The 17,784-nt window shown below is 42.6% G+C and overlaps 2 protein-coding genes across 9 annotated transcripts in view; one reads left to right on the top strand and one right to left on the bottom strand.

The window, feature by feature from the left end:
• Nucleotides 1–1,012, bottom strand: part of Ppil3 (peptidylprolyl isomerase like 3) — a 13,593-nt gene extending 12,581 nt beyond the window's left edge. Inside the window, exons 1-2 of one of the 5 annotated variants that reach the window (XM_029563540.1) lie at nucleotides 919–1,012; nucleotides 95–178 (exon numbers count right to left, since the gene is read on the bottom strand). In XM_029563540.1, the coding sequence (XP_029419400.1) occupies nucleotides 95–97 (3 nt within the window). In that variant the 5' untranslated portion in view covers nucleotides 98–178; nucleotides 919–1,012. The other 4 variants (XM_008833179.3, XM_008833186.3, XM_008833195.2 and 1 more) reach the window with 4 other exon arrangements.
• The window catches only part of Nif3l1 (NGG1 interacting factor 3 like 1), a 21,398-nt gene continuing 4,612 nt past the window's right edge, over nucleotides 999–17,784 (top strand). Inside the window, exons 1-7 of one of the 4 annotated variants that reach the window (XR_003849549.1) lie at nucleotides 1,129–1,328; nucleotides 2,979–3,024; nucleotides 3,714–4,163; nucleotides 6,599–6,761; nucleotides 10,947–11,073; nucleotides 13,021–13,159; nucleotides 17,385–17,468. Coding sequence is in view for 3 of the 4 variants with exons in the window: in XM_008833234.3 (XP_008831456.1) it covers nucleotides 3,731–4,163; nucleotides 6,599–6,761; nucleotides 10,947–11,073; nucleotides 13,021–13,159; nucleotides 17,385–17,468 (946 nt within the window). In the remaining variant the exon portion in view is untranslated. Of the gene's footprint in view, nucleotides 1,104–1,128; nucleotides 1,329–2,978; nucleotides 3,025–3,713; nucleotides 4,164–6,598; nucleotides 6,762–10,946; nucleotides 11,074–13,020; nucleotides 13,160–17,384; nucleotides 17,469–17,784 lie in introns of those variants that run through there. The other 3 variants (XM_008833213.3, XM_008833234.3, XM_008833243.3) reach the window with 3 other exon arrangements.

Here is a 17,784-nt window from a genome sequence, read left to right as displayed (position 1 = left end):
AAGAACTCCACCACTGAGCTACATTATCCAGCACCTAGTCTGTTTAAAAATTATTTATAACTAAAAACATTTAAAAGAATTCTACAACACTTACCATTTTCCTTCTTGATAGTTTCTGGAAGTACTATTTAATTTCTCCAAGTTTTACAGAGCAAAGCTCAAAGACAAATTTCTATTCCTAAAAGAAAAGTTTATTTTACTCTCTTCTCCATTCATACCTTCTCATCTTTACTGTATATTTAAACCCAAAAGCTTAGCATAGCATCTTTTAAATAAAAATAATGGAAGTTATGAGATCCTATTCAGGTAGCCAACCTCCCCACCCCCAGTTCCCTACTTTGCTCACTTTGCTTCCAGACCGCCTTTGCAAACGGGCCAAGCCAAGCATATTTCCACTTTCTGATCTAGGAACTAGAGTTCGCTTTGCCTGGAACTTAGTTTACCTCAAGACATCTGTAAAATTAATTTCCGCACTTCAAAGTCTTTGTTCATACGATTAAAAAAAAAAATCACTTTACCCCTAGGCCCTCCCTCTCCCTATTTTCTTTTCCCCGTAGTAGTCACTAATAACAGCACACACATTGTTCACTGTGACGTTCCAGAAAAAAACCTCCCCAGTCTGAAAGTTCACTGGTTCTCAAGAAAGAAAAGCGCGCCAACGTGGAGCGCGGCAAGCCTTCGAGAAATGGACGAATACATGCTGTCAGTCCACTCTACTCACAGGATAGCACCGCCGTCGCACAAACAGAAAAATTCAGTCGCAGATGCTTGCGTAGCTGTGGGTTCAAAATTACGGTTTCTGCGCACCCCCGGGGGCCGAGCGTGGGACCCTTCAGAAGCGCCCCTCACTTCTTCGCCCCAGTCCCACCCCGCTCAGCACGCCGGAGCCCCTGAGACTTGCGAAGCCGCGAAACTCACTCCCGGCCGCACATCTGACGGTGAAACTATTACAAGAGCAGAACCCAACACCGCAAGGCAACCTCCCAGCAGGCCTCCCGAGTCGGAAGCAAAATGCACAGGACCACTTCCGCCACCTCCTTCCTCCAATGCCGAAAGCTTCAGGGAAGGGCGGAAGTGACGTTTTAAAAGGGTTTCTTGGACTGGTGAGTAGTAAAGCTCTTTGGATATTTTGTCTTTGGGTGCACTTCAGGGCAGGCTGTGGTGATTGTGAGGTGCCATGGAAAAGAGAACAGAAAGGGAGGCTGCGGAGGAAAACTCTGCCTGCCGACGGCGAGGATCCTGACTCAAGGACTGATGGCTGTGCCACCTGGCCCTTCACTGTCCTGGAAAAAGCCTCGCGTGCTGCAGAAGTGAAAGTAGAGGGAGCGGTATGCAAGTGTAAAGAGGGCTCTAATGCTATTTAAAACAGCAAAGAGTGCCGGGAGGGACAGGCGTTATTCCTTGCTTTGTGTTTAAATCTCAGAACATTATGAGCTGGCCTTTATAACTTTACTTATTTATTTAATGTATGTAAGTGTTTTGCCTGCATGTATATTTTGCCTTCTCTTAATCGCTGAGTCATCTCTCCAGCCCCCATTATAACTTACTAAGTTTTTGGTCTTTTTGAAACAGGATCTCCCTGCAGCCCCATCAGTCCTGGAACTCACTATGTAGACCAGGCTGGCCTTGAACTCACAGAGATCCTCCTGTCTCTGCCTCTTCAGTGCTGGGATTACAGGCCTGCACCACCACTCCTGGCTTCCATTTTGACTTTCTTTAGAGGGAGAAACTAAGCTGGGTGTGGTGGTGCTGGCCTTTACCACAGCTCTCAGGAGGCAGAGGCAGGTGGATCTCTGTGAGTTCAAGGCCAGCCTGGTACTAGGTAGGGCTACAAGGGAGGCCCTGTCTCAAAAAGACAAAAATAACAAAAAACCAAAAACAACCCCTCCCTCCCAAAAAAAAAAACTAGAGGCTAATTTGCTTGAGGTTATAACCTGTATACAGATGTGTCTCTGGGATTCAGTCTGACTTGAGGTAGCATTTTGCATGGTAGCTCAAGTTGACCTGAGACTCACTGTGTAGCTCAGGCTGGCAATGAACTACCACAAATAATAACAGTCCTGCCTCAGCCTTCTGAGTTCAGGGATTACAGACATGAGCCACCGTGCCTGGCTGAGTCAGTGTCATTAACCATCATTGGATGGTTTCCCATTGTTACTAAATGGCTTCAAGTTATGGAGACACTTAGTTTCCTAATCTTTGAAATGGAAGTGTTCTACCAGTGGTGTTTCCAAATGCCTTTGAACTGTAACTGTCCAGTCTATAACTCCAAACTGGCATGGCTCTCCACTAGGGCTGTTTCATTTTCAAGTCTGCCAAATGTATGAGTCTGGAGAATGTAGTAAGTATAAGGGTGGGAATTGGAGAGTGAGGGCCTATCAAGACCTGACATGGTTTCAGGAGGCCCCATATTTCAAGTAATATTTTAAATATAAGTATCCGTATTGTGAGCACACTGTGAAAGAAACAGATGAACAGATCTGTGTCCATGTATAATATGAGAATTCATTGAATAACAAAGTCACAAGGTACATCAGTTTCCTTGATAGCTGGCTGATACAAACACAACCTCTTTCATTCAAATCTATTTTCTCTCAAATCACACATTCAGCACCACACTATATGTGTGTGTGTGTGTGTGTGTGTGTGTGTGTGTGTGTGTGTTAGATAGATCACAGGTGCCTCTGTATTGGGGAGGTGTCATGTCTTATAACCTATCTAGTACCTTCCCTATGCTGCTAAGTTCTTATTATGTAGCAGCCCCTAAGGTAGAGTGAGACAGTAGGACTAATTCCCTAAATTACGGCCTTTTATCTACCTTCCCTAATTTGTTGTCTAACTTCTTGCTTGTGATTAAGCCCTTATTTTAAACCTGGTTTGTTTGAGGCAGGGTCTTATGTAACCCAGGCTGGCCTTGAACTGACTGCATATGTGAGGATGACCTTATACCATCTTAACTCCAGTTTCTGCTTTCATAGGGAGGAAGCTGCTGCTTGGGGGACGGAAACTGGGCTGGTCTGAACAGTAAGTCCAGTCTGTAGTGCTGGCCTATGCTGGTGATAAAATTTATTAACAGCAATTCCTATTCTCCAGTAGCTTTAGCTTATGGAGGGAGGAAGATCAGCAGAATTATAAAACAAGAATTTGAGTCCAGGAATATGAAGGAAGGGCACTAAAAGGAAGATCTGTCAAGTAAAGCTCTGTTTGGGAATTTTAAGCTTGAAAGAAAGGGTTATTTTTTGTTTCTTTGTATTTTTGAGACACGGTCTCCCTGTAGCCTCAGCTATTCTGGAACTTGCTGTGTGGACCAGGCTGGCCTCGAACTCACAGAGCTCTGCCTGCTTCTGCCTCTCAAGTGCTGGGCGCCTGGCTTAGGAAGGGCAATGTTTTTGAGAGCCAAGAGGGTAGAGAGTTGAAACAAAGGTGGGGAGAGTATTAGTGGTGTGGGGAGGGTGGGAGAAGAGGGGATGAACATTTATATTGTGTCAGGCTTTGCAGGTCATAGAGTAACAATTTGCTTCTTTCAATGGCTGTGAGGAAGGTTGTAGTATATCTGTTTTGTACACGAGAAAGTAAATGACTCAGCTGAGCTCAAAGTGCTCTAAAGTGGCAGAGCCATTATTCAAACTTGTCTATGTGGTGACAGCTTTTTTGCTAATATGCTTTGAAGCCTCACCATCCCAGTGTACATGTCTTCCCTCTTCCTGTTTCAGTTTTACCTGGCTTCTTTATGTTGCTATCTGTGCACCTGGTCCCCACAAAAGTGCGGCTTGCCCAATCCTGGATCTGTAGTTCTTCCCGTTCCTTCATGGATCTGAAGGCTCTCCTTTCCTCCTTGAATGACTTTGCATCCCTCTCGTTTGCTGAGAGTTGGGACAATGTGGGATTACTGGTAGAACCAAGCCCTCCACATACTGTAAACACACTCTTCCTGACCAATGACTTGACTGAGGCAGTCATGGAGGAGGCTCTACAAAAGAAGGCAGATCTCATTCTTTCCTACCACCCACCTATTTTCCGACCCATGAAACATATAACCTGGAAAACCTGGAAAGAGCGTCTGGTGATCCGGGCACTGGAGAACAGAGTTGGCATCTACTCTCCTCACACAGCCTATGACGCCGCACCCCAAGGTGTCAACAACTGGTTGGCCAAAGGACTTGGTGAGAAGCCTCTTGTTCTTTCATATTTAATGATCTCCCCAAATACTTTGAAAGTTTAGAATGTCTTCCTAATAATAGGGGCAATAGTTTATTCTCTCTCTCTCTTTTTTTTTTGGTCTTTTTGAGACAAGGTCTCCCTGTAACCAGCTGTCTTGGAACTCACTATGAAGACCAGGCTGGCCTTGAACTCACAGAGGTCCACCTGCCTCTGCCTTCTGTGTGCTGGGATTAAAGGCATGCATCACCATGCCCAGCTAGTTTATTCTATTTTTATATATTATATTAAAAATAGTATTTCTTGTTTGGGACTGGAGAGATGGCTTAGCAATTAAGAGCACTGGCTGCTCTTGGCAGAGGACCCAGTTTGTGTTCCCAGCACCCACATGGTGGCTAACAACCATCCTTAACTCAAGTTCCAGGCAATCCAATGTCCTCTTCTGACCTCCATGGACATTGCACATAAGGGGGCACTTACATGCAGGCAAAATACTCATATACCTAAAGTAAAAATAAAAAGTGAACTGGGTTTGGTGGCATGCACCTTTGATCTCAGCACTTGGGAGGCAGAGGCAGGTGGATCTTTGTGAGTTCCAGGACAGCTGGGGCTACAGGGAGACCCTGTCTCAAAAAGACCAAAAAAATAAAAAAATAAAAATAATACTGCTGAAATCTGTTAATTAAATTGCATTTGAAAAATGAAATATTGTTGGGCTGGAGAAATGACTAGTGATTAAGAGCACTTGCTGCTCTTGTAGAGGACCTAGATTCACTTCCCAGCATCCACATGGCAGCTAACAACTGTCCATGACTCCAGTTACTGGGGAATCTGATACCCTCTTCTGACCTCTGTGAGGATTGCATGACACCAGTGCACTTACATACATGCAGGTAATATGCTCATATACATAAAAAAAATTAAAAAGAAACATGACATTGTAATTAGGCTTTGTGGTATAAGCTTTTAACACAAAGTCCTATAATCAGAGCTTTCAGGAAGCTAAGGCAGGAGACTGAGTTTGAGGCCAGCCTAGGCTACATAGTGAGACTGTCTCCTTCCAACCTCTCCCTCACCCCCCAAAAAAGAAAAAGAAAAATAGACAGGTCTTTTTGAGGCAGGATCTCATGTAGCTCAGGCTGTCCTTGAGCTCTCTACATGGGGAATGATGACCTGTTCCTCTCAATGTATAAGAACCTAAATCTTCATTGCTAGACTGAGGTTCACAATTCCTCAGTCACGTGACACAGTGCTAGCACCCCAGTCACTCAAAACTGTTCAAATGAAAGCTCAGGCCTCTTCAGAATATGCTTGTTATGTTAGTTGAATAGCCATCGAGATTTTTTTCTTTTCTTTTTTTTTGTTTTGAATTTTAGTTATTTGTGTGTGTGAATGCAGGTGCGTTGAGTGCCAGGATGCATGCATGAGAAGTCAGAGGACAACTTTCAGGAGTTTGTTCTCTCCTTTCACCATGTGGGTTCCTGGACTCAAACTCATCAGGCTTATGAGGCAAATGACTGTACCTATGAACCATCTCACCAGCTCCATTGTGTTCCCCCTCACCTCCAGACCCAGACAGGGTCTCATTTTGTATTCCAGGCTGACCTCAAACTCAAGGTTTTTTTGCATGCCCATCATACCCAGCATAGCATCAAGATATCATTGAATGCTTACTTAGGCCAAACACAGTGAACAAATTAACACATTTTAGTGCTTATTTGGGGCTTAAGCTTTTATGATGACATGGTCTCAATGCGCTTAACAGATTATTAATATTCGTGACCTAAGAAAGGTGTGGTGGTGCATGCCTCCCAGCCCGCGGGAGACAGAGAGGCAGGCAGATCTCTCTGAATTCAAGGCCAGCCGTCCCTGGTCCACATATTTAGTTGCAAGTCATATGGGGCTACAGGAAGACCCGGTTACAAAAAGACCAAAAAAAAAAAAAAAAAAAAAATTGTGACCTATACTGTGCTTTTACATGAATAGATTGACCAAGCAGTAGACAGTCACTTTATAAAAAAATCAGCAAGTCAGTCTTGTTCAAGGTGTCTTCCGAAGGATAATTCTGAAAATGAATTTGATTTTTTTATGTCCCCACCAATTCCTTAGACTATGGGGACTAGCAGTGAATGTGTTCATATATCTAAACTTGACAATGAATTCCAAGAGATAGTTCTTGTGAACTTCCTTATACTGCCAGGTGTGGAGGCACTTGACTTTAATCCCAGCACTTTAATTCCAGCACTTGGGAGGCAGACACAGGTGGATCTCTGTGAGTTCAAGGCCAGTTGGGGCTAGGGAGACCCTGTCTCAAAAAGACCCCCCCCCCCGCCAAAAAAAACAAAAAAAAACCCCAAAATTGCTTATAGTAGTTTATCTCTTTGGTTTTAAAATACACCAAAAAAAACCTTGATTTCCTCACAATTTTTTTTTTCTCTAGGAACTTGTTCTTCCAGGCCCATACACCCTTCCAAAGCTCCCAACTACCCAACAGAGGGAACTCACCGAGTAGAATTCAGTGTTAACCACACCCAAGACCTGCACAAAGTCACATCTGCACTGAAAGGAATTGGAGATGTTTCTGTCACTTCTTTTTCTGCTAGGTATAGTGTATATATTTCTCTGGGTTTTAAATTTTATTTATTTTTACACTCATTTATTTATTTTGTGTGTTTGTATAAGCATGTGCGTGCCATTGTGTGCATGTGGAGATCAGAGGACAACTTAGGGGAGTTAGTTCTGACCTTCTGTGTAGGTTCCTGGGGTCCTCAGACTTGGTAGAAAGCACCTTTACCCACTGAGCCACTTCACTGGCTCCTTCTCTTGTTTTGTTTTAGTTTTAGTTTTTATTTGAGACAGGGTTTTAATGTTAGAGCCAGGTTGACTTCAAACTCATGATCCTCCTGCCTCTGCCTCCCAAGTGCTGGGTTAACAAGTGTGTCACTACACTGGCTCTATTGTTTTTTCCTTTTTAGCAGAGTTGGAGTTTATTACAAAGATTTTAACACATATTTAAACATGGATGCCAACAGAAAGGCTTAGGGAAAGGATAGTACACATCCCAGCATGGGAACATCACTATGTAGACCAGGCTGGCCTTGATCTTACAGAGATCTGCCTACCTCTGCTTTCCAAGTGCTGGGATTAAAAACATGTACCATAGGGGCTGGAGAGATGGCTCAGTGGTTAAGAGCACTGACTGTTCTTGCAGAGGATCCAGGTTTGATTCCCAGCACCCACATGGTGGCTACGAACTGTCCTTAACTCCAGTTCCAGGGGAATCCAAAGCCCCCTTCTGACCTCCATGGCATTGCACGACACGGATGCACTCACGTACATGCAGGCAATACACTCATACACATAAAATAATAAATAAAATATTTTAAAAAACCATGCACCATAATGTCTCACTGAGATTTTTCCATTTACGTATATTAAGAGCTATTTTTAAAATTGCTATTTAGTGGGACTGCAGAGATGGCTCAGTGGTTAAGAGCACTGGCTACTCTTGCAGAGGAACCAGGTTCAATTCCCAATATCCACTTGGTTAAGAACCATCTATAACTCCAGTTCTAGGGGAATCTGACACCCTCTTCTGACCCACAGGCTTTGTACCACACAGATGCACTTAAATGCAGGCAATACACTCGTACACATAAATTTAAAAAAATAATATTTTTTTAAAAAACCAGGGTTCAGTTCTAAGCACCCACATGACAGCTAATAACCATCTGTAACTCTAATTCCAGGGGATCTGAGGCCCTCTTCTGGCTTCTGGGGTACCAGATACACATGTGGTATACATACAGACATGTAGGCAAAATGCTCATACACATAAAATAAAAATAAGCAAATAAAGAAATTCTCTTAAGATTTAATCTTAAAAAAAAAATGTGGAGCCGGAGAGATAGCTCAGTGATTAAGAACACTTGCTGTTCTTCCAGAGGACCCGGGTTCGATTCCTAGCACACATGGTAGCTAACAACTGTCCATAGCTCCAGGGAATCCCACACCCCCTTCTGGCCTCCACAGGCTTTGCACAACATGGGTGCACTTACATACATGTAGGCAGTACACTTATACACATAAAATAAGAAAATATTAAAAAAAATAAATAAATGTTTAAAAATACACATAGGTAACCAGGCATGATGTACCTTTAATCCCAGTATTTGAGAGGCAGAGGCAGGAGATCCCTGAGATTGAGGCCAGTCTGGTCTACATAGCAAGTTCCAGGCTGGCTGGGGCTACAGGGAGACCTGTCTCAGAAACCACTGGGGCTGGAGGGATGGCTCAGCCATTAAGAGCACTGACTGCTCTTATAGACGACCTTGGTTTGAATCCCAGTACCCACGTGGCAGCTAACGACTGTCCATAACTCCTGTTCCAGAGGATCTCATGCTCTGTTCTGTCCTCTGTGGGCACTCTGCGTGATGCAGGTGCACTTACATTCAGGTGTAACACTCATACACATAAAAATAAATTAACTTGCTATGTATTATTTCAACTTACTATGTTATATAGTTTTGTTTTGTTTTTTTTTTTTTTTTTTGAGATAAGATCCTGCTGTATAGTTCAGGCTGTCCTTGAACTTGTGATCCTTTTTCTTCAGCCTTTTGAGTGCTGGAATTCTGGTCATGCACCACCTAGTAAAGCAGCTTGATATTTTTTTCTTTAAGTACTGGGCACTGTGTATGCTAGGCAAGCACTCTACCACTAAGCTGTATCTTCACTGTAATTTCTTTATATATTCCTCTTCCTGATAGATGTTTTTTTCAATTTAATTGCTCTATGCATTTATTATTAGATATAATTAATGTGGAAAAGGAGATTAAAAGCTCACAGGATATACAACTTCACAAAGTTAATTACTATTGGACTTTTTAGTTCACTTGTTTTTCCATATTATAGTGGATTTCTCCATTAGACTGGCAACAAGGCATTGCTTTTTTTCTCTTTCAGAGCTTCATGTGATTCCAATGTTGATAAATGTGCTATCTAGATAACTTTTTTGTTTGTTTGTTTTTGAGACAGCCTGAGTCTCGTAACCCAGGCGGGCTTCTAACTCCTGATCTTGTCTCTACCTCCCAAGTGCTGGCATTACAGACTTGTGCTACCATACCTGGCCAGATAATCATTTTTTCTGATTAATTTATCTTATGTGTATAAGTGTTTTCCCTGAATGTATGTAACTGCACCCATTGCTGTCTAGAAATAAGTATCTAAGCACAAGGCTTTCTTTTTTTAAGAAAATATTTTATTCATTTTTATTTTAAGTGTATGAGTGTATTGCCTTCATGTATGTAAGTACACCCGTGTTGCACAATGCCCTCAAAGGTCAGAAGAGGGCATTGGATTCCCTGGAACTGGAGTTACAGACTGTTGTTAGCTGCCATGTGGGTGCTGGGAATTGAACTTAGATCCTCTGCTGAGCCATCTCTCCAGTCCCATTTTTTTTTAAAGAAATTTTGGCGTTTTGAGATAGAATCTCCCTATAGCCCCAACTGATCTGGGACTAGCTATGTAGACCAGGCTGGCCTCAGTCTCATAGATATGAGCTCTGCTTGTCTCAGCCTCTGCTTTCTGAGTGCTGGGATTAAAGGTTCGTGCCACCACCCTGGCTGAGAAAGTAGTAGTTTTTTTTTTTTTTTCAATTTTTATTATTTTATGTGTATGCATGTATTGCCTGCATGTAGGTAAGTGCACCTGTGTCATGCAATATGCCCAGAGGACAGAAGAGACTGTTGGATCCCCTGGAACTGGAGTTAGAGACAGTTGTTAGCTGCCATGTGGGTGCTACGATTCAAACCCAGGTCCTCTGCAAGAACAGCCAGTATTCTTAACTGCTGAGCTATCTCTCCAGCCTGGAGAAAGTAGAAGTTTTAAGATGTCAGGTGATTCTGGCATGCTACATTTTTTTTTTTTTTAATTTTATGTATGTGTATCTGGGTTGCCTGCATGTATGTAAGTGCACTTGTGTCATGTAAGGCCAGAGGAGGTCGGAAAAAGGCAGATCCCTTAGAACTGAAGTTATGGATGATTGCTAGCCACCATGTGGTTGCTGGGAACATAACCTGGGTTTTCTGCAAGGGTAGCCAGTGCTCTTTTTTTTTAAATTTTATTTTAGCTTATTTTTGTTTTTTTTATGTTATTAATTTTTTTACTATTCCAAAGAGAAGCAATTTTTTAAAAAACATTTTATTTATTATTTTATGTGTATGAGTGTATTGCCTGCATGTATATGAGTGCACCTGCGTCGGGCAGTGCCGCAGACAGAGATTCTTAACTGCTGAGCCATCTCTCCAGCCCCGGATTTAGGTTTTTATTCCTATCGACTGGGAATATGGTTTCTGAAAAATAAACACTCTGTATATGCTGTTATATATAATATGCTATTTTCTCAAGTTTTTTTATTATTCCAAAGAGAGGCAATTTTTAACACATTTTTCCAGAAATAACTTGAAGCAGATTACATAAAAATATATATGCAATGAAGTTTAAGGGGGAAAAATAGGAATAAGAAATCAAAGACCAAAGGATTTGCCAACATGGAGTCAACTTTGGTGAAATAAAATAATGAAGGTTTCCACTAGCTCTGTTTTTTTTTTTTTAAAAAAAGAATCCTAACGAGTTTATTGGGCAAAGCCAGCTGAGCCAGTTCTCCAGCCCCAGCATGCTATAGTTTGAGAAGTGTTCTAGAAGATGTATTGGTTTGGGTTTAAACAAGTTCTGTTGGTCAAATCTTTAGTTTCATATTAATCTAGCAAGTGATTTTTTTTTTTCCCTAGGTTTGATGATGAGGAACAAACACGGATCAGTGTGAACTGCACTCAGAAGGCTCTAATGCAGGTGGTGGCTTTCCTTTCCAAAAACAATCAACTTTATCAGAAAACTGAAATTCTGTCACTGGAGAAGGTAATATAAGTATTTTATATTTGGTCTTACATTACTGTGCATTTTTAACCGCTATATTGATGTATAATTGCTAAAGAAACAACTTCACATATTTAATGTATACACTTTCGTGAATTGCATTACTCATTTTTGTTCTGCAAATTCATTTGTAAACTGTTAAATCAGGCTGGGCATGGTGGCGCACGCCTTTAATCCCAGCACTGAGGCAGAGGCAGACCGATCTCTGTGAGTTCAATGCCAGCCTGGTCTACATAGTGAGTTCCAGGACAGCTGGGGCTACAGGGAGACCCTGTCTCAAAAAGAACCTCCCCCCCCAAAAAAAAACCCTGTTAAATCAAAAGATCATCAAGGGTCAGTGAGATGGCTCAGAAGGTAAAAGTGCTTGTGGTATAAGCTGGCAACCTGAGTTTGATCCATGGAACCCAGGGAAGAAGAAAACTGACTTCCAGAAGTTGTCCTTGGGCCTCCACATGGGAGCCATTGGCATGCTTGTGCCCTCACACACACACATCACAAATACATACTCAAATAATAAATTGAAAACATTACAGCCTTGGCTGACCTGGAACTGGCTGTGTAGACCAAGCTGGCCTTGAACTCAGATCCACCTGCTCCTATCTCCATGTTTTGGGATTATAGGTGTATGCCACCATGCCCAGCTATATAAATATGTACTATATATATGAATGGCTCAAAGCAATACAGAGAGGGCTGGGGGTGTGATATTATGTTTGCCTCACATGTGAAGCCCTCCCAATGGACAGACAGACAGACAGACAGACACACACACACAAATAGAAAAGTAACGGTGAGGACATGGCTGTGTTGGAAATTTTACTGAAAAAGGAGATATTTTTGGACTAGGAAAGTGCTGGTACTTCTTTGGGGTTTTAGACATGAATATTTATTAGTATCCCCCATTTCATTTGCTCCTTTAACTTGATAGCCATTCACATACTGATGATTGTGTTACTTTCTGGCTCAAAATGCTCTCTAAGATTTAAAAACAATCAAAACATCCATATTTACAACTACTTTTTGGACATTTGCCATTTGTAAGTATTTCTAATATATACAAATATCTTTTCCTTTTATTTTCTGAGATATGGTCTCAAAAGTGGGAGCATGCTGTGAAGGCAGATGTGGTAGCAGAAGCTAGTAGGGCTGCCGTGCAAAGTGTGTGACAGGGAAGGACTGGGGGCTGGCGATCCCCCCCGTAGATGCCCACTGAGAATACAAGTATCCCAAGTGATGGAAGACAAGGTTTGGGTGGCCCCCAACATGCTGTGTAGCTGAGGGTGACCTTGACTGGATCCTCCTGCCTCTACCTCCCAAATACTGGACTTACAGGCATATTCCATCAAGCCCAATTTATTTAGTGCTGGGGATGGAACCCAGGGTCTCATGGATGCTAGGCAAGCACTCTACCAGTTGAGTCATCTCTAGTTTTTTGTTTTTAATTTTTAAAGTATTTAAGTGTATGAGTATATTGCCCTCATGTATATAAGTGCATCCATGATGTGCAGTGCCTAAGGAGGTCACAAGAGGGTGTCGGATTCCTCTGGAACTGGAGTCACAGATTGTTGTTAGCTGCCACGTGGGTGGTGGGAACTGAACCCAAGTCTTCTGCAAGAGCAGCCAGTGTGTTTAACCAGAGTCATCTCTCCAGCCCCCAGTTTGTTAATTCTTTGTGGTCCTGTAACAATCGGACCTATCTTGAATTTAAAGACATTGATTATTTAGTTAAACATCTAGAAGGGTGTGAGCTCCCAGAAGTCAGAATATTTTTGCTAGATTTATAGCTCCAGACTTTAGCTGGAGCTTCCTATAGTAAGCTTATGGTTGGTGTGTATATCTTCCTGATTTCTGCTTCTACTGTTTGTTCTATACATATATTGTTCTTAGGACTCATGATGAATAATGTTTCGAACTTTTGTTTCCCTTCAGCCATTGCTTCTGCATACTGGCATGGGACGGTTATGTACGCTGGATGAATCTGTTTCCCTGGCAACAATGATAGAGCGAATCAAAAGACACCTAAAACTGTCCCATCTTCGCTTAGCTCTTGGAATAGGAAAGACCTTGGGTAAATACATCTTCTTCATTGCCCAACATACCTGTTGCTAACTTTGCACAAAGTTAAGACTCTTGGTTTTATTGCCCATGGAGGCAAGAAGAGGACACCAGATCCCCTGGTTTTTGAGACAGGGTCTCCCTGTAGCCCCAGCTGGTCTGGAACTCACTTTGTAGACCAGGCTAGCCTTGAACTCAAAGAGATCCGCCTGCCTCTGCCTCCCAAGTGCTGGGACTAAAGGTATGTGCCACCACGCCTGGCTTCATTTACTTTGTGTGTGTGTGTGTGTGTGCGTGTGTGTACACAAGTGTCCACAGAAGAAAGTGTTAGGTCCCCTTGAACTGGAGTTACAGGTGGTTGTGAGCCACCCCACATGGATGTTGGGAATCAAACTCAGGCCTTCTGAAAGAGAAGCCAGTGCTCTTAACTGCTGAGCCATCTCTCCAGTCCCCTACTTACTTTTTTTTTGACATAGGGGTCATATAGCACAGACCTTAAACTCCTGATTTTCTTGTCTCTCTCAAGTGCTGGGATTATAGCTGTGTATTGCTTTGGTTAATCTAAGTGATAGAATGGATTAGCAGTTCAGGGAGATAATTGGTTTACTTTTATCAACCAGAGTGAGCTGGGTTATACTGGAACATATCTCACTGAACTAAACAATGGGATATATTTCCTAGTCCTACCATGTTCATCTCAGGTCTGCAGGGAAGTGTACTAATTAGTAACTGGTCACTGTTGTAGAGGAAATAGAGGGTCTTCAATCACAGAGTGGAAGTGATATGTTACTGCTCAACTGATTGTCCAGAATATGTCACATTGCCCAATACAACCCAGGGAGGGTATCAGTGCAGTCCTGCCAGGGGTTACATCCTCAGCCCCTAGGCTGGTGATATTTTATAGTAAGATTTTACTAAACTACGTGGTCTAGTACAGTTACTTGTAGCCTTATAGCTACTGTTTTTTCTTAGTGCTTTGAGGAACAGAAAGAGACATTTGTTAGACAGCTGTAGTGAGTGCAGTGCTGCAGCTGGGTGTGCTATATAACGAGGGCCTGTCTCAGTATGAGTTCTACTGCAAAAGCAGGGGGCACAGTACTTATGAGTATGAATTCTGAAGTCAGACAACCTGGGTTCAGATGTATCTCTCCTACCTATATGGTATGTTCCTGTGACAAGGTATTTAACTCCTCTGTGTCCTGGTATTCTTATCTCTTAAAACTACATTAATAGTAAAACCTAAGTGACTCATAGGGATGGTTCAAATGGTCTGTATGACACAATATAGTGACTGCCACACTTTACAGTGAATGCCAGCTGTTAAACCCTGGGGGAGGTATTATCACTCCTGTTTTATAGGTGAGAAACAGAGGTTCAGAGATGACTAACTGAAACAGCTCTTGGGAGTTAGTTTTCAAAGAAAATGGGCAGCAGTGGTGAGATTTTATATTCACCTCACTCTGGAGCTCCCCATCTTGGGCAAATGGACTGAACTGACTCCTATTAAAAACCTAAGAATAAGCTGGGTATGGTGGCAGATGCCTTTAATCTCAGTACTTGGGAGGCAGAAGCAGGTGGATTTCTGAGTTCGAGGCCAGCCACCTTTCCATAATGAATCCAGGCCAGCTGTGGCTACAGGGAGACCCTGCCTCAAAAATACTCCAAAAAAAAAAACTAAGAATGAAATTTTGGATTTTAGCTTCAAAGTTGGTTATTTCACTTATCAGAGGTTATACTTTTTAAATTATTATTTTTATTTTATGTATTGCTTACATGTAAGTGCACCTGTGTCATGCAATGTCCACAGAGGTGAGAAGAGGGCATCAGATCATCTGGAACTAGAGTTAGGATGGTTGTTAGGCACCACATGGGTGCTGGGAATCAAACCCAGGTGCTCTGTAAGAGCAGCCAGTGCTCTTAATTGCTGAACCATCTGTCCAGTCCCTTATTTATTTATTTTTTTTGGTCTTTTTGAGACAACATTTCCCTGTAGCCCCAGCTGGCCTGGAACTCACTATGTAGACCAGGCTGGCCTTGAACTCAGGTCTGCCTGGCTCTGCCTCCCAAGTGCTGGGATTAAAGACCACACCTGACTAAATTTTATTTTTTAATTAATTAATTAATTAACTAACTTATTGGTCTTTTTGATACAGGGTCTCCCTGTAGTCCCAGCTGGCCTGAATATCTGGCCTTGAATGACAGATATATGCCTGCTTCTGCCTCCCAAGTGCTGGGATTAAGGGCATGTGCCACCACATCAAGCTAAATTTTATGTGTATGAATGTTTTGCCTGTATGTATGTGCACCACATGCATACAGTGCCTGCAGAGGCCAGAAGAGGGCATCAGATCCTCTGAAACTGGAGTTATGGATGGTTGTTAGTTGCCAGGTGGGTGCTAGGATCCAAACCCAGGTTCCCTGGAAGAGCAGCCAGTGCTCTTAACCTGAAGAATTTATACTTTTTTTTTGTTTGTTTGTTTTTTTGAGACAGGGTCTCCCAATAGCCCCAGCTGGCCTGGAACTCACTATGTAGACCAGGCTGGCCTTGAATTCACAGAGGTCTGCCTGCCTCTGCCTCCCTCCTGAGTGCTGGGATTAAAGGCCTGCACCACCACCCGGCTAAGTTTATGCTTTGAGGATAAATATTGTATTAAAATTTTTGAGGCCTGGAAAGATGGCTCAGTGGTTAAGAGCACTGACTGCTCTTGCAGAGGACCTGGGTTCAATTCCCAGCACCCACATGGTGTCTAAGCATTGTCTGTAACTCCAGTTCCAGGGGATCTGATGCCCTTTTCTGGCCTCTGTGTGCATTGCATGCACTTACAGGCAAAAGCACTCAGAAACATAAAATAAAAATAATTAAAAAAGAAATTTAGCTTCATGGGCCTAGGGATGTGGCTAAGTTGATAGTTCGCTTAGTGTGCACAAGCCCTGGGTTCAATCCCCAGCACCAGATAAACGAGGCATAGGGGCTCATGCTTGTGATCCTTGCACTCAGGAGGTGAAGGCTGGAGGATTAGAAGTTTAAAGTCACTCTCAGCTATGTGGCAAGTTCTAGGCCAGCCTGGGCTACATGAGACCCTGATCCTCTTCCCCCTCAAAGAAGATTGTGCTCCAACACTTGAGAGGTAGAGCGGTAGAAGGTTTACAAGTTATCAGCCTGGGCTAGAAAGCAAGACCCAGTGTCAAAAACAAAACAAAAACAACAAAAACCTGGGGGGCTGGAGAGATGGCTTAGCAGTTAAGAGCAGTTGCTGCTATTGTGGAGGACCTGAGTTCAGTTCCCATCACCCACATCAAGCAGCTCATAACTGCCTGTAACTCCAGTTCCAGAAGATCCAACACACTCTTCTGGCCTCCTTGGACACCAGGCATGCATGTAGTGTACATACATACATGCATGCAAAACACTCTTACACATAGTAAATCTTAAAAAAAGGGAGTGCCCAATCCACTTGTAGTAGTCCTCTTTATATAATAACTTGCCTGTTTTAGTTCCTCAGGCCTCTCACCTGGGACTAGAGATAGTATTTACCTCTCACCATTGTCTGAACCCAGGTGATTTTCCTTAGTAGCACAGTGGTAAAGCCCAGAGCTGCAGCATTACTATTACTCAGAGGTTTGTGGGTTTGTGCAGCTGCATTTGAAGGAATGATATCCTTGCCTTATGATCTCTGCAGTTCCAAAGGTGAATCTGTTTGCCTGTATTAAGTAACTTTTTTGGAACTAGTCATGATGGCTCATGCCTGTAATCTGAGCACTTGTGGAGCTGAGGCAGGAGGATCATGAGTGAGGCACAGCCAGGAGGATCACTAGTTCTGATCAAGTTCTTATAAGGGCTGGCCTCAAACTGGTGATCCTCCTGCCTGAGCCTTCCAAATGGTGGGATTATAGGCATGTGCCATCATGTCTGCTTTTATTAAATTTTTTGGTTTTTTTTTTTTTGAGGCAGGGTCTTCCTGTAGCCTCTGTTGGCCTGGAACTCACTAAGTAGACCCAGCTAGCCTTGATCTCATAGAGATCTGCCTGTCTCTGCCTCCCAGGTGCTAGGATTAAAGGCATGTGCTACCATGCCTGGCCACCATGCCTGTTTTTAAAACAAACAGCCATAATGCATACACTGGTGAAAATACCAGTGTAAAATCCTCATTAGGTTTAGGATTCTTAGTACAAATTGTACTAAACTGAAAGGGTTATAAAGTCTCTATATGATATCTTTTGTTGACTTTATCTTGAAGGGTCCCCAGTCAAAGTTGTGGCCCTGTGTGCTGGTTCTGGGAGCAGTGTTCTGCAAGGAGTAGAGGCTGACCTTTACCTCACAGGTAGGACAATTTCTTGATATCTTTCTCAATCATGTTTTATTCTTGAAAAATACCCATGTAGCTAAGCATGGTGGCACATGCCTTTGATCCCAGCACTTTGGAGAAAGGGGCAGGCAGGTTTTTGTGACTTTGAGGCCAGGCTAGTTTACATAGTAACAGACCAGTACGGTTATATGGAGTGTCAGACCCTGTCTCTGAGAAAAAGAAAAAAGGCAGACTTTAGAACTTTGCTTGGCATATAGATGAAATCTAATCAATAGGGTTTTTTTTTTTTTTTTTTTTTTTTTTTTTTTTTTTTCTCTTCCGGGCCTTGAAC

The sequence above is a fragment of the Nannospalax galili genome, unplaced genomic scaffold (genome assembly GCF_000622305.1).
Source record: "Nannospalax galili isolate Female #2095 unplaced genomic scaffold, S.galili_v1.0 scaffold610, whole genome shotgun sequence".
NCBI lineage: Eukaryota > Metazoa > Chordata > Mammalia > Rodentia > Spalacidae > Nannospalax > Nannospalax galili.
The sequence above is the reverse complement of the archived record's forward strand: the minus strand, read 5'-3'. Positions and strand labels throughout refer to the sequence as shown.